This window comes from Rhinopithecus bieti, unplaced genomic scaffold, assembly GCF_001698545.2.
Source record: "Rhinopithecus bieti isolate Rb0 unplaced genomic scaffold, ASM169854v2 scaffold_5982, whole genome shotgun sequence".
Classification (NCBI taxonomy): domain Eukaryota; kingdom Metazoa; phylum Chordata; class Mammalia; order Primates; family Cercopithecidae; genus Rhinopithecus; species Rhinopithecus bieti.
Window position 1 is genome coordinate 1,844,777 of NW_016805132.1, and position 16,542 is coordinate 1,861,318.

The 16,542-nt window shown below is 36.4% G+C and overlaps 1 protein-coding gene across 1 annotated transcript in view; it reads right to left on the reverse strand.

Moving 5' to 3' along the window:
* PDZD8 (PDZ domain containing 8) overlaps positions 1-16,542 on the reverse strand; it is a 103,752-nt gene that overhangs the window by 41,937 nt on the left and 45,273 nt on the right. Inside the window, exon 3 of the mRNA XM_017871272.1 lies at positions 1,455-1,557. Coding sequence (XP_017726761.1) covers positions 1,455-1,557 — 103 coding nt within the window. The remainder of the gene's footprint in view (positions 1-1,454; positions 1,558-16,542) is intronic.

The following is a 16,542-nucleotide window of genomic DNA, read 5'->3' on the forward strand; positions in this document are numbered from 1 at the left end:
TGACATTTTCAACATCAGATATAATTAATAACCTAGAATTCTTTCTTCAAAACTACTTATGACATCTGCTGAGATTTAAAATAATGACAAGATTAAAGTCTTACCAACTTTTGCTATAAAATATTAGAACTGTCTAATCTAATACCTTTGCAAATATAATAAAGGATATTGAAAATGCCAATAGCAATGGCAAGTTATGACCAATTCAAAGTAAAGGCAAAAATTTAGTTGGACAAAACAATAATGCTTCTTCAGGTAGTTATGTATTTCAAAACAAATTCTAATGCTACTTCCTTCATTTTTCTGAGGAATTGCTTCAAATTGTTTGAGACATAATTTAAAGAAGGTTGGGGCAAGAACAGCCACCAAAGAAAGGGGAAACCTTCCATGAAACCTCTATTTTGACCATGTCATTACCATGCTTAAAATCTTCAACAGCTCCCCACTGCTTTCATAAATCCAAACTCTGTGGGCCAACCATCCTTCCTTTCCAGTTTTACTTGTCCCTCCTTCTCCATTCTGATCAAAATTATCCTCTTTCTTCCAAAATAATTTCATACTGCCCAATTTTTATATAAGGATGTTCACAACAGTTAATACATAAATAAATCAGAAACAATTTAAAAGTCAAAGGAATATTCATAAAAATACTACATAGTTGTTCATTAGAGACTTAACAGGATTTCGACTGTTACCCTGTAGTACTAGGTACATGCTTCTACTAAAATAATTATTCACTGTTTATCTGAAATTTAGATTTAACTGGGTGTCCTCTATTTTCTCTGGTAAGCCTGCTCCAGTGTCATCTCTTTAGAGTCCTATTATCAACAGATGTAAAGAGTCTCCTTTATCATAACTTACAATTTCTCTGTCATATGCCTGTTTTCTTCATAGCACCTGTGAATCTTTGGGAATAGCTTTGTTCACTTTTTCTGTTTACCATTTGTTACTGTGTTCTATCTTTACCCTATAAAATGTAGATCACCTCCTCCCTCTTCCAGTCCCCACACCACAAATCTACCCCATGTTAGTATTACAAGAATAGGGGCTTTTTTTTGTCTTGAACAGTTTCTCTTGAATTTAAAACAGTGCCCAGCACAAAGTAAGTGCTCATAAAATATCTGTCCAATGAATGAATAATGAATACTCTGATTTCACATGTACTTGAAGGTGTTTATTTAAAATTAGTTCCTTCTAACTTCATAATTGAAGCAATCTAAAAGTTCTGAAAGGAATGCTAGTCAGGCTAGGTTTCTTATGCAGGTAACATGAATACTAACTATAGTTTCATGTGATTTACTTTATCAGTGTAGTTGTATTGTAACAAGACAAAGAACTGTTCATAGCTATTTGCACATGACCAAAAATAACTCTAGGAATATAGAAATAGTAATAAATGCATGCTTATAAAATAGAACTTTATACAGATATAAATCACTGCAAATCCATTTTACCGTCTTAATAGAACTCCTCTGTTTTTCTTCCCAAACACTACTGCTTAACTCAAGTGTGCAATGAACATTTGCCTCTCTGTCATAGGATCCAAAAATGAGTAACCTGCAGAATAAAACAAAACAAGGGAGAGTATCATTCCTGTTATATTCATTAAAATTTTTATTTCTGATTATTACAACAAGAAACAGCACATTACTCTATTACTATCATAGCTTTAGTAACAGAAAAAAAATTAAGTCAAATATTTTATACACCCTCTAGTGGAAACATGAAGTAAAGCTAAATTTGGTGAGATTCCAGGATATGCTGTTTTTCAGCGGCTAAGTCAAACAAATACAAAGTATTATCTACTCATTAGGTAAAGAAATTGACCAAATATTTATATGTAGCAGCAAGAGCAATACATCTTCAAAACAGACTGTTGAATTTAAAAACAAACAAGATGCAGAATAATGCTAGTATACCATCAACTCTGTAAAACACACACACACACAAAAGTGCAATATAATTGCTTATAAACACACACACACACACACACACACACACATACACACACCATCTACTAATGTGACCTCAGGCAAATTATTTAACTTCTCTAAGCTAAGCCCATCTCCTCCTCTGGAAACTCTGGGCAAAAATAGTACTTACCTCTGAGAACTGTTGTGAGTAAAAGGTAATGCACTCGAGGCATTTAGCACAGTGCCTAGCAAACATTAAGTGCTCAATAAATGTTATTTCTATTATTGTCTTGAAAACAACCGTCGGCCGGGCGCGGTGGCTCAAGCCTGTAATCCCAGCACTTTGGGAGGCCGAGACGGGCGGATCACGAGGTCAGGAGATCGAGACCATCCTGGCTAACACGGTGAAACCCCGTCTCTACTAAAATACAAAACTAGCCGGGCGAGGTGGCGAGCGCCTGTAGTCCCAGCTACTTGGGAGGCTGAGGCAGGAGAATGGCGTGAACCCGGGAGGCGGAGCTTGCAGTGAGCTGAGATCCGGCCACTGCACTCCAGCCTGGGCGACAGAGCGAGACTCCGCCTCGAAGAAAAAAAAAAAAAAAAAAAAAAAAAAAAAAAAAAAAAAAAAAAAAAAAAAAAAAGAAAACAACCGTCAAGGAATATTGGCATCATGTAATTTTACTATTTAATATTTAGATCTAAAAAAGACACGTGAGGTGCAATCATGAGATTATATAATATAGTTTTTAATCCTGAAGAAAAAAGGTTATTCATGTGTCCAACTTCTATATCATCTATCCTCAAAATCAGAATGTAAATCTGCCAACTTGTTTCAGGAGTAAGTTTGAGAACAGCTTTAACACTAACGAACATGTTGACTGTTACTCTATTACTTTACCTCCCTATGAAGATCATGAGATAGTAGTGAATACTGAAAAAGTGGATAAAACACATAAGAGAAATTAAAAAAACACTGTGTCTGCAGGTTAAAGACCTCAAGCAAATCATGTCCATACTCCACAAACTAGACTCACAAACAGAAGCCTGAACAAACTCGTGAAAAATCAAACCAAAACAAACAAAAATAAACCCCTAAAATTTTAAGCTCTAAACAATTCTTAAATACTCTTAAAAGGAACGTTAAACTTAGTGCCTAACGACTTATTATCAAAAAGAAGGCAGTCCAAATACATACAGGATTCTTAAAACATAAAATACTAAGTTTAGGGAAAAAATGAGAATCTACATTCATTAAAGCTCTGCTGCCACCAACTGTTCAAAGAATAAACTACCTAAGGGCCTTTACTATCATGCAGAGAAAAATGCACCAGCTAGTGTCCCCAAATTCCTGACACGTATTAATCTTCAGAATTCAGGAATGAAAAGCAAAATTCTCAGAAATTCTCCCTTGTAATCATAAGTTATTCCATATTTTCACAGCACTTTAAAATGCTTTTGGAAAGAGCAATAAAAAAATTAACAAAAATTAACTCAAAATGGGTCACAGACCTGAATATAAAAGCTAAAACTATAAAATCCTTAGAAGAAAACATAAAAGCAAATCTTCTTGACCTTGGACTAGGCAATGGTTTCTTAAATCCAACACCAAAAGCATAAGTACCAAAAGAAAAGTAGATAAATTGGACTTCACCAAAGTTAAAAATTTTTTAAAGTAAATGAAAAGACAACTCACAGAACGGGAAAAAATGTTTGCAAATCCAGTATTTGATAAGGGCCTAGTATCCAGAAAACATGAATTCTTTACAGCTCAACAATAAAAAGACAAATAATGCAATTTTAAAATGGGCAAGAAATCCGAATAGGCACATCTCCAAAGATGCACAAATGGTCAATAAGCATATGAAAAGATGCTCAACATCATTAGCCATTGAAGAAGGGCAAATCAAAATGACTTTTTATCCATTAGATTGGCTATAATAAAAGAGACAATAACAAGTATTGGTGAGGATATGGAGAAATTAGAATCCTCATACATCGTTGATGGGAATGTAAAATGATATAGTCACTTTGGAAAACAATTTGACAGTTACCTAAAAAATTAACACAGAGTTAACACATAGCTCAGTAATTTCACTCCTAGGTGTGTAAGCAAGAGAAATGAAAGCATATATTCACACAACATGCATGCAAATGTTCACAGCAGCATTATTCATACTTAATAGCCAAAAAGTGGAAACAAGCCAAATATCCATCAAATGATGAGTGGGAGAAATAAAATGTGTCATATCCATATAATGAAGTATTATTCTACAATAAATGAAAGGAAGTATTAATATATGCTACATACACTATGAATGAACCTTGAAAAAATTCTAAGTGAAATAAGCCAGTCACAAAAGACTGCATATTGTATGATTCCATTCATATAAAATATCTTGAAAAGGCAAATTTATACAGACAGAAAGTTATTTAGGGTTGCAGGAGGAGTACTAGAAGAAAATGAGGATTACTGATAATGGATAAGGAATTTCTTTGAGGGGGATGAAAATATTCTAAAATTAAACTCTGACAGTGGTTATACAGTCCTGTAAATATATTAAAAAACAGTTACTTGTACACTTTAAATGGGTGAATTGCATGGTATATTAATTATATCTCAATAAAACAATTTAAAGAAAAAATGAGTGAACATAATAATAAATAATGAATCATTTTTCTGTGAAAAGGTTACATTTAAAGTTTCAAAGGTTTAAAAAAAAAGATGTAATAATAAATGAACGGTTTATTATGGTTGTAAGTCAATATATTGTGACAAGATTATAAACTTCAATAAAATGTAAAACTGCTCTTTATTTGATACAGATATTTGATAACAGAAAACATAAAAAGGGTACTTTAAAACCAAATAAATTCAAAAAAATTAATTGTGAAAATAACCATGTATATTAATAACATTCTTAACAATAAAATTTAAAGCATACAAAGCATTATTTGCCCTATTCAAACTCTTCATTTTGTTTTGTGACAAATATCACAGAAAAGTTTTGTTTTGAATTGTTATTGATTCGTTCAATTGTAATGAGTATTTCCAAAATCATCTCCAGGTTAGGTGCACTAAACAAACATTATGGGAGGCCATTATACTGAGCTCCTGCACTAGATCCTAGTAAGAACAAACCAAATAAGAGGCCCAAACAGACTTATAACTGAATTTGTTGTAGTTTTGTCTTTTGACAGTTCTGGTGGCCCTATGAAGGGACATGAAGGAGATTTCTGATGACCCATGACCCAGAGACCTCTTGAGGAACATGGAAAAGGTGCTGCTGAGCTCTCTTTTGGGTCCTCTGTCTTCCTCAGGAAGCCCTGAAAATTGTTAAGTTTCTCACAAGCTTTGCTTTCTTTTGCCCTGAGTTCCCTGATCTTTGTGGTTTGGGGTTAATCTGTGCTGTGAGAAGGCACTTGACTTTTGGATTTGCAGTAGCTTAGGAGTCACTGGCAAGAGCTGCAGTTTTAAAGGTAACTGACAGTGGTTGAACTAAGTGGTTATTACTGCAGGGGGCACGAACTCTAGTTTTCAGGATTTGCAGTTATGTTGGTTCTATATTCTTCATTTTTCTTGTACACTCAGGTAATAGAGGCCTCAGGTGTCTGGTTCACAGAGAAATGGGAAAATCATTGGCTAGGTCGATCAGTGGAATGTCAGAGCCAAAGCCATAACCTGACTGGTGGACATGGGTGAGGCACGTAAGAGCTATTAGAGCAACCCATCACTAAAAAATAAGACTACCATGAGAAGATAAGCGTGGTCAGGGAATGGGTCAGTTAACATAAAGTTGTCCAGGAGCCACAAGAAAATATCCATGCAATGAAGCACACTGTAGAAGCATTATAGGACTCAAACTCATGGCATATCCCTCTTAGGTTTTTATCTTGGCTCTGGGAGACCCAAGACTCAATGTAAAAATAGGATCCTTAATTTCTGAAGAGTTGAGTACTTGGCCTTCTGGCTACACCCAACTTTCACATGTATGAGTATTAAGCCTGAAAGCTGCATATACTTACAGAAGTGGCAAAATCTTATTAAAGATAATTCAGAATTACAATGGTCATATGAAGACCGTTCCAGAAGAACAAGACCGTTCATCTAAGAAATGTACTTGAATCCCAAGCCTCCCAATTAATTGGTAGAGAGAATGGGATTCTCCTTTTAATTGCTATTCAGAAGCCTTAAAGAAACAACAGTATTCAAAAATAGCTTTTATAAAAGATTCATTGCAAAAAGCTAATGAAAAGCTAAAAATGCAAGATAATCCTCATATACCAAGGACAGTAAGACTGGCCTGACTACTATTGCTCCCCTCTATCCTACTTTGCCTGGATATTAAGTCTACTAACCGTTTGAACTACATTTCTTTTCTGAAAGAGCAGTTAAACAGCTTTTTTAATAAAATAAAACACCCTGAAAATTCCAAAATGATCCCCCAGTAACTTACACTTCCTGGACAAAAGCATAGAGAACTTTCTATATCCAGGGAAGAACTTCAAAATTTTTCTGAAGAATTCATCGTCTTAATTGGAACCTATGACCTGTTATTACTGACCTCTACCAACTAATACACTTTGTCGAAAGGGACCTGAGGAAGCACAAAAATGAATGTAAGAGGCAGAACAGTATTCTCCTGAGAATGGTATCAGTGGCCCAACAAGCCCTACCTGGATCTACTTACGGGTAAGGCAGAGCCCCCAAAACTGCAAATGACTTTCTGAAAGCCATTCCTAAAGTGTTTCCCCATTTGCACTATGTGGTCTATCACCCAGACCTACATGCTAAAGAAATATGAAGCTGTTACTGACTTGACAATTCACTTGGAAGCCCTTTTGGTAAGGCATTCCAGCTTCCCCCAACTTGATGCAGGCTCATAAAAAAGACAAAAGACAGGCCGGGAGCAGTAGCTCTCACCTGTAATCCCAGCACTTTGGGAGGCCAAGACGGGTGGATCACTTGAGCCCAGGAGTTTGAGACCAGCCTGGCCAACGTGGTGAAACCCCGTCTCTACTAAAAATACAAAAATTAGCCGGCTGTGGTGGCGCACACCTGTAATCTAAGCCACTCAGGAGGCTGAGACAGGAGAACTGCTTGAATGTGGGAGGCTGAGGTTGCAGTGAGCCAAGATAGTCCAGCATGAGCAAGACTCCATCTCAAAAAAAAAAAAAAAAAAGACAAGAGGCTACAGGACTGAGCTACACTAGTAATCACAGCAGAACATTTCAAGAGGACCTTAGAGCAAAATAAGAAACAAATGACTTCCAAATTACGGCCTTTCAATTACAGGAGCTCCATGGCAACCAACAACCCAGAATTACCTTTGGGCCTGTCTGTAGGGTGCTTCTACAATAAAGGAATGCTACTGCAGCAGTTTCCAAAGAAACACTGCCACTTGTGCAAACAACCAAGACAGTATAAAAAGGGTTGCCCAAAAAAATTTCTAGGGAAGTCCCTAAGAACAAGCTTCTGAATTTTCTCCTAGGTTCATCTGTGTACTTCCTTGTAAAATTCTATAGTGAATTACTATAATTCGCCATGTACATTTCATCTACCTGACACACCTACATCAGTCTAGGTTCTCCTAGAGAGTGTCTATTTTGAAAAGCCTGTCAGGGTAGGGCTAGAGTTCAGCGCCACTCTCTAGAGAGAAATCTCAAGAAAAAAACAGAGGAAAATGAAACAAATTCAGTTTTGGCAGATATATACTTTGTTCATCCAGATGAGACTTGGAGATATTCAGATTTAAAATGTAGTTCATCTGACAAATCGACCTCTAATAATAGGCAACATGCTCTAAGCTCATTCTTATAAAAATTTGCATTCTTTCTCCATGCCTTTGAGATAAAAAATTTCTATAATGTTTTACCTAAGAATCTTCCTTGGAAGTGCAAATTTAGGGTTGCCAGGTTAACAACTGCTTAGGGGAATGGAACAGGTAACTGAAAGACTGATAGTTTACAGGGGAAAAAAAACCATGTGGAAATTGTCAAATGAAAAAATTTGAAAGCTGTGGAATCTGCAAGAAACAAGCAATATGTGTTTTTGGTAAGAAAAGTTATAGAATTTTCTTGGAGGACTGATCTGTTCTTAATAGGAAATAGTGAAAGATTTTCTTTGCTTTTAAATAATTGGTCTAGGAAACAAAGATTTTGTGTTTTATCAAGATAATTGTTAGTGCTTCATATTATCTTTTACTAGGTATTTAATTGCTTGAGTCTTCTCAATATTAAAAGAGTTAAGTTTTTGTTGACAACTGTATAACCCGTACTTGTCTTTAAAATCTTTCTCAATTAAATACATAACAAGATCATATTTAGTTAAGGTTTAAAACATTTCGATATTTTTGACAAACTTACCAAAATCAAATTCTAAATTAAGTCTCTTTGACCTTAATTTAATTTTGGAATTTCCTAGTTGGGCCCCTGAAAACCCAAAGACTATGTTTCTCACCTTGTGAAAGAGAGATAACTAACTGGGCTTATGTGATAAAATTATGTGGGAAGCATTGTCAAATAATAAGTGATACTAAACCTTCTTTACATTATGTTAACGGGTATGTTACTGATATGAGTATTCCAAAATTTGTATGAGATTACTAGAAATCTAATAGTTATCAGTCATAATTTTTGATTATGTTAAATGTTACAATGCTATAGCAATAACCAAATTTCTTTGTCAATTGCTGATTATAATGAACTCTCATCAGACTTTTAGCCATGGCCCTTCTAACTCTTGATCATCCCCAGACAACGGTTTTGGCTCTTCCCTAAAAGCATGTGCAGTCAGTTACAGTCCAAAATTGCTTATTCGTCAAGATTCACTACAAGTACTCTGGAATACAAGTTTCTGATAACTTTAAGATCATACCATTGGCCTAGATAAGAATTAATAAAACTCTAATGAAGAAACTGATGGCTTCATGAAACTGCTAACCAAGATCTGGCAGAATAAGAATAAATTACACAGAACTGAATAAACTGATGAGAATTTTTTTTATGATTTTTAAATTTTAAATATTGCTGATTCTTCAGTGTTTTGTTTTCCAGATTTAAAGAAACTGTTTTTTTCTTTTAATCTATAGCTTATAGTAGTGTGGTCAAGTTCACTTTTGTGAGCAAAATTTGAAACCTTTACTTTTTCATCCCATCTGATCCCTCCAGATTTTGGAAACTATTAGTGAGTATTCTTAATTTTATGGCAATATAATCATTTACATATGTTTCTTAAGAATCTGTTCTCCTTGTAAAAGGACACAGTTGGCAATGGTACCAAGCTTTGACTGGAATCTCATATTTTCAGATATGACCAGACAACTTCAAGGAATTAAAGTTGACTTTATGGCACCATTAACACCTCTGTCACCCCTCTCCCCAACTGCCACCATGGAAAAACTGGTCTGGTACCTTGAATACAACAGCTCAGCTGGTGGTCTTATAGCGGGGTGAAGAATGTCGCTTCCTGACAGGCCCAGGAAACTCAGCATATTTTTGGGACCTCAAGAGACAGGAATTCACCATAATCTATTAAGTACTATAGGTGAAGTTTAATGGTGAGTCCTGGGTTTGGCTTCACAGCCTTCAGAGTCTTGTAAATCTTATTTGAAATTACCCATAAAAGTTTCAGAAAAGCAAACTTTTTTTTTTTTTTTTTTGAGACAGAGTCTAGCTCTGTCACCCAAGCTGGAGTGCAGTGGTGCAATCTCAGCTCACTAGAACCTCCACCTCCTGGGTTCAAGCAATTCTTGTGCCTGAGCCTCCCAAGTAGCTGGGATTACAGGCACATGCCACCATGCCTGGCTAACTTTTTGTATTTTTAGTAGAGATGGGGTTCCACCATATTGGCCAGGCTGGTCTCAAACTCCTGGCCTCAAGCGATCTGCCCGCCTCAGCCTCCCAAAGTGCTGAGATTACAGGTGTGAGCCACCATGCCCAGCCAAAACTATGAAAAAAAAGCCACACTTTATCTGTTAGATTGTAGCTCAGTTCATTTGTAAGTTTTTATTATCTTCCTATAGACTGAACTAGATCCTGGGTTCTTCTCGTTTCCTCCTGATATGGTTTGGCTCTGTCTCCCCACCCAAATCTCACCTTGAACTGTAATCCCTATAATCCCTATGTGTCCAGGGTGGGACCAGGTGAAGGTAATTGGATCGTGGGGATGGTTTCCTTCATGCTGTTCTTGTGATAATGAGTGAGACTCACGAGATGTGACGGTTTTATAAGTGTCTGGCATTTCCCCTGCTCGCACTCAATCTCTCTCCTGTCACCTTGTGAAGAAGGTGCCTGCTTCTTCTTCCCCTTCCGCCATGATTGTAAGTATCCTGAGGCCTCCCCAGCCATGCAGAACTGTCAGTCAATTAAACCTCTTTTCTTTATAAATTACCCAGTCTTGGGTATTTCTTTATAGCAGCATGAGAACGGACTAATAAACCTCCAATATTTGGCTCCATACAACTCTCCAACTAAGAATAGTAACTGCTCTGTTCTTTAATCCCTGTATGGTGAAGCTAGACAAATCAATATAAATTTCAAGAGACAAGTTTCATACCTAATGTGTGGGCCACACAGAGTTCAGCAAATCATCCTATGCCATAACCAGAGACGTTAACAACAGTGAACCAGGACAAGAAGTTGATAGTTTTGTGCTGTGGACAGCTTTTCCCAAGACTTCGGAACAAGCCTCCTTATCATAATGAGACTCTTACCTCTCTTAATGCCTTGCTTAAGCTTTCTTCTTTTACTTGGTGCAGGATAATGCTGTAATCAAAATTCCACAATCAAACAGCTTCTGTGGGTAACTTGATGAAGTGCTGGATCTGTTATGTCAAACCCAAATCTTTATATGACCTAACAGATCCATTAATATACCTAGTGGTTACCTTTAGCAACATCTCTAATACAACTGCTTGTTCAAATTGAACTAGCGGTCCCTTGCATAGAGTTAGACTTCTAGAACCACTTGTTCTCACTCCTTGTTTTAAATTAGCACAGTCATAGAAAGCTGGATAATAGAATTTCTACCTACTAGCTGAACAAGGAGGAATCTGTGCAGTTGCAGACACTTCTTGTTACACACGGATAAATACATCTGGTATTATAAAGATTGAGGTACAAAAAATTAACAAAAGGCGACTTGGTTAAAATGGGTAGACTTCTAATATAGCTCATTCTTTGATCCATCTGATTTGATCGGTTTGGTTCATGGGGACCTTGGTTAGGGAACATACTCCAAACTCTGCATACTATCCTTCTGATAGTAGTAGTCTCCCTATGCACTGTATTCTCTCAAATGCTTTGAATGTTTATATGCAGCCATCCGTCAAACATCAAATGCTCTCTCTTGGCTGGAACAACAAAAACTCAAAGAAATGAGTGACCATGAGGACACCGTAATCTATGAATGGCATGTTGAAACTGGCAATGCAGAATGATAGAAACTTCAAGTAGCACTAATGCCCTAAGTTTTGGTCAGACTCTCACCTAGGGGTACTAAAGGATCTCACCTAGGTGAGAGTGTGACCAAATGAGGGGAATTGTTAAACAAAAATTATGGGAGGCCAGTGTTTTGGACTAAGCTCCCGCATTAGGCCCTAACAAAACAGACCAAACCAAAATAGAGTCATTTTAATGCTAAATGTCATATAAGCAAATAGATTCCAAACAGACTAGTTTTTCCTGAAAATAGGTGATTCCAGTCTACCTGAGTTAGCATAAGTCAGTCCCCTGTGCTTTAACCTTTACCAAGAAGCAACTTATGTTAACCAATCAGGTTTTTTTTCTATTGTTCTGTTTCCTTGTTTCCACCTTACCAAACCTACTGTTCTTTCTGCCATTGTCCAGTGGGAGTTTTCATTCTATTTGCAGAACAGAGGCTGTCCTGATGCATGAATCATGAATAAAAGCCAATTCGATCTATAATTAAATGTTTATAATTGTCTTTTGACAGGTGTTAGGGTACACGTTGCTTCATGTATGTTTACTTTTTTCCATGAAAATATTTTGTCCAATTTTTCCGAATTTGGTTTTACCTTTGAAATGGATATGGCTTTTACTAATTCTGATTTTTAGATTACTTTTTTATTCCGTCACAGAATTATGCAACATTAACATCTTCTCTTTACATTTCTTCTGTTGAAATATATATAAAGAGCTGTAGCTTTAAGTGGATATTCAAATACTGGAAAACACCAACAAACATTATTATCACTCTAGTACAATTAGAGTGTCTCCTACAAAGGTCAGCTTCACTACAGAGAAGCATCTGTCAAATCTGCCAATTTAAGGATTTGTTTTGCTCCAAAACTTATTTCTTGGGAATAAAAAAAAAGGATTATTTCTTAGGATTAATATAAAGTATAATATGTGCACAAACTTAATTATTTTGTTTGCAAGAATGACTCCCATTACCAAAGTTATACTCAAGATTAACTGTTCAGAATGTGATTGTTTCTCTCCTACAAGTTCCAGATTTGGTTTCTGGGACCTAATTCCCTATGTCAGTGCTTCCTGTGCCTGCTTTTGACCTGACATCAATGAATTCCTTCAACCAGCAGTGTTTCTATGTTGACTGTCAAGCTTTAATTCTCAGGAGAATTACAATATTCCCTCCCCCGCTGCATTTTCTTGATTTTTTAAGATCATTCTTTTTTTTTTTTTTTTTTTTTGGACACAGGGTCTTGCTCTGCTGCCCAGGCTAGAGCGCAGCAGTGTGATCACGGCTCACTGCCACCTTGACTTCCCAGGATTAAGCAATTCTCTCACCTCAGCCTCTGCAATAACTGGGACTACAGGCACAAGCCACCATGCCCAGTTAATTTCTTTTTTCTATGTTTTTGTAGAGAGAAGGTCTCACTATGTTGCATCAAACTCTCTTTACCAAAAAGTAACTTATGTTAACCAATCAGTCTTTTTTTTTTTTTCCTATTGTTCTGTTTCCTTGTTTCTACCTTACCAAACCCACAGTTTTGCCATTGCCCAGTGGGAGTTTTCATTCTATTTGCAGAACAGAAGCTATCTTAATTCATGAATCATGAATAAAAGCCAATTAGATCTATAATTAAATATAATCCTCCCTCCTCAGCCTCCCAAAGTGTTGGGATTATAGGGTGGGCCACAGCACCAGGCCTTGACTGATATCTCCTCTTGATATTTGAAAAACATGGAAATTTCTGAAGAAATGCCAGAAAGGAGTTTCCACTGGAAACGTGAGTACCAGCCAGTTAGATGAATATAGAAGACATTTGCTTTAGCTTAAGATGAACTATAATCTCTACATTTAAACAAAAGGGTCAATTTTCATTTCACATTTCTTACAGTTCAACCTTAAACAAAGACAGGCTTTCCATTCAAATTATATAATGACCAGAAGCAAGTAGTAACAATCACTGGCTAATAAATATTTTGCATAAATATAAACAATGAACATGTGTTAAATAAGCAAGAAATGAGTATAAATAAATGTCTACTATTACTACTTCCAAAGGGAAGTCAGTACTACTAAACAAAAAAGCAAAAGAAATTGCCTTTTATCTCCTCTAAATTGCCTTCTATCTCCTGAAAAAGCTATTACCTCTGCGAAATTTCTTACCAAGTTCAAAGTATTCTTTTAAAGGCAAAGGTATGCTGAAACCTTCCAGTAAGCACAAATACAAACACCACCTAGAAACATGTTAAGATTGTTTACGTGATTAACCCATTTATACCGGAGGCTGCAAATTTTTTTTGTGAAAAATCAGACCTTGGCGATGATGTTGAGCAGTAGGATATAAATAACTCCCACAAGCTTAGAGTTCCAATAATGGAAGACTAGGTATAAATGGATTAAAGATCAAACCACTGAGAAAAGGAAAGTAATTCCCAATGCTCCTGCTATAAGAAAGTCATTTCTACAAAGAAAAGTACAAAATGGTGGGGCGTGGTGGCTCGTGCCTGGAATCCCAGCACTTTAGGAGGCCAAAGTAAGTGAATACCTTGAGGCCAGGAATTCAAGACTAGCCTGGGCAACATGGCAAAACTCCGTCTCTACAAAAAATATAAAAAGGAGTTGGGCATGGTGGTGTATGCCTGTAGTCCCAGCTACTCGGGAGGCTGAGGTGGGAGGATTGCTTGAGCCTGGCAGGTGGAGGTTGCAGTGAGGCAAGACCAAGACATTGCACTCCAGTCTGGGTGACAGAATGAGACCCTATCTCAAGAAAGGAAGAGGGGGGGAGGGAAGGAAGGAACGAAAGAAGGGAGGGAGGGAGGGAGGGAAAAATCTGTTTTTTCTTTTTTTTTTTTCCCTTTGGTGACTAAACTGAATTTGAAAGGAAAACCCTGCACCTGAAGGGGATCAAATACCACTTCACCTGTTGTTAAAAGAGTCAGGCTTCGTTGACCTTTTATACCTGCTCACCTCCTCTCTATATTCCCCACCCTCCTCAGAAACATCCTCATGCAGAACTCAATTTTCCTCAAATTTCACGACTTCCAAATCTAATCTACAGTCTTCATTTTCCCCCTGCTACCTCTAAAACCCCAAGACTTTGCAGAACACTCTTACAGGGAAATCTAACCACGCCTTACTACTTAAGATATGTAAAATCAAATTCATCTGCTTTTGAAATGAGTACCTCTATTTTCCCCTCCAGTCCTTGAAGGCAACTGTGTCTTGTTCTTTCTATCCTACAACATGCAGAAAATAATCAGTACTTGCTGAGCAAATCAATGTCAATGGATACATAACCCTCCTACACTCAGATCCTTAGAGTTCCTTTGCCTCCCCTGCCTATTAACTCAATCATATATTGTCACTCACTAAACCCTGTCCTAGTTATCCCATGTGTCCCTTCCTTCCTGTTCCTATTAACACGTATCTATGAGGCATTTACCTCCTCACCTTTAACCCACAACACCTCTTAAATTTGTCTCTGGGGCTTCAATCTCTATATATACAATCTACTCCATAAATATGCAGATTTTTCTTAATATCACCTTCAATAACTTTTCTCTGATTAAAGGATCACCATTGTAACTTCTTTTGCCAGCAAATTTGGTCCTGAGACATCTACACTTCATTCAGACAAGACGTGGATAATACTTTACAATTTTAATTCTCTTTTATCTTACGGCTCTTTTTCCAATTACCTAAAATCTACAATCCATCTATCTTCCTGTATCTTATCCATGAAGTTTTCCACGGTAGTCTCAATTCAAAAATACTTCTTCCTTGCACTAAGTTTCTATACTACCTATCACTTAAGCCTCAATTCAAATTAGACAGCCTCATATAGTTGACTTATTTATGCATTTGTTTTTGTCTGTTAGTACTAAGTACATTTTAAGTTTCTAGAGGGCAGACACTGAGCTCCAGATTTTTTGTATTCATCATAGTACTTAGACAAAATGCATTCAGTGTTGATGTTGGAATGACTAGTGGTAGTGTGGCGGAAGCAGTAGTGGTGGTGGTAGCAGCAGTAATAGTTAAAGCAGCTAACATTTACTGTAGGGACAATTCTAAGAGCTTTACATTTATTATTTCATTTAATTTTCACAATTACTCAAGGAAATAGGTAATATTATCCCTAATTTACACATTTGAAAACTGAACACAGAGAGGTTGAGTAACATGTCAGACATTACATAGCTAATAAATGAAAAGTCTGGACTATACAAGTTGAGACAAATGAGTTGAAAAAATTTTGACAGAAAGAGAAAATAAAGGCAGCTATTTTTTGGTTAAAATCATAAATGCTACCTGCAAATAAAATACATTAAAAGCACTGATTATCAAAGACACAATCCTCTTTTAAATTATTTTCTGACCACAGTTCATTTTTCCTGAAGGTATTATATGAGTGTGTGGCATACCAATACAGCATTTAAAACATTTTGGAGTATGGCATTTTAAAAAAGAGCACTGGTTGTTATGTCAGCTGTATTCGTCCTTAGTTTTCTTACATTATTTTACAATTCAGACATCAGAAGAATTAAGGCGCTATATTTGGTAATATGAAACAGTACTGGATGTATACAATTACAAAAGAAACAAGGCTATTTTCCAGCATCACGACCTTAGAGAAAAGGATATGGGGAAGAAAAGAGAACCTACATAAACATAGGAGGGAGAAATTCCAAATTCGGAATCTTTTGAAAAAAGTCTGCATCTAGTTAAAAGCAACCTAATTATATGGAAGATTCTTTATATCTGAGAGAAATTTATAAAAACTAATGGAAAACATCACTCAACTTTTATTTAACTGCATACAGGATGTCAAGTAATTAATAAATGCAAACATAGTCTCAAAATCTTTACAGGAACCTGGTTCATCTGGTAGAGTTATGTCTAAATTTACATAGACTTACATAGCTTTAAAGACTTGGAGGAAATAAATGGTGCTGGGAAAACTGGCTAGCCATAAGTAGAAAGCTGAAACTGGATCCTTTCCTTACTCCTTATACAAAAACTAATTCAAGATGGATTAGAGACTTGAATGTTAGACCTAATACCATAAAGACCCTAGAAGAAAACCTAGGTAATACCATTTAGGACATAGGCATGGGCAAGGACTTCATGTCTAAAACACCAAAAGCAATGGCAACAAAAGCCAAAGTTGACAAATGGGATCTAATTAAACTAAAGAGCTTC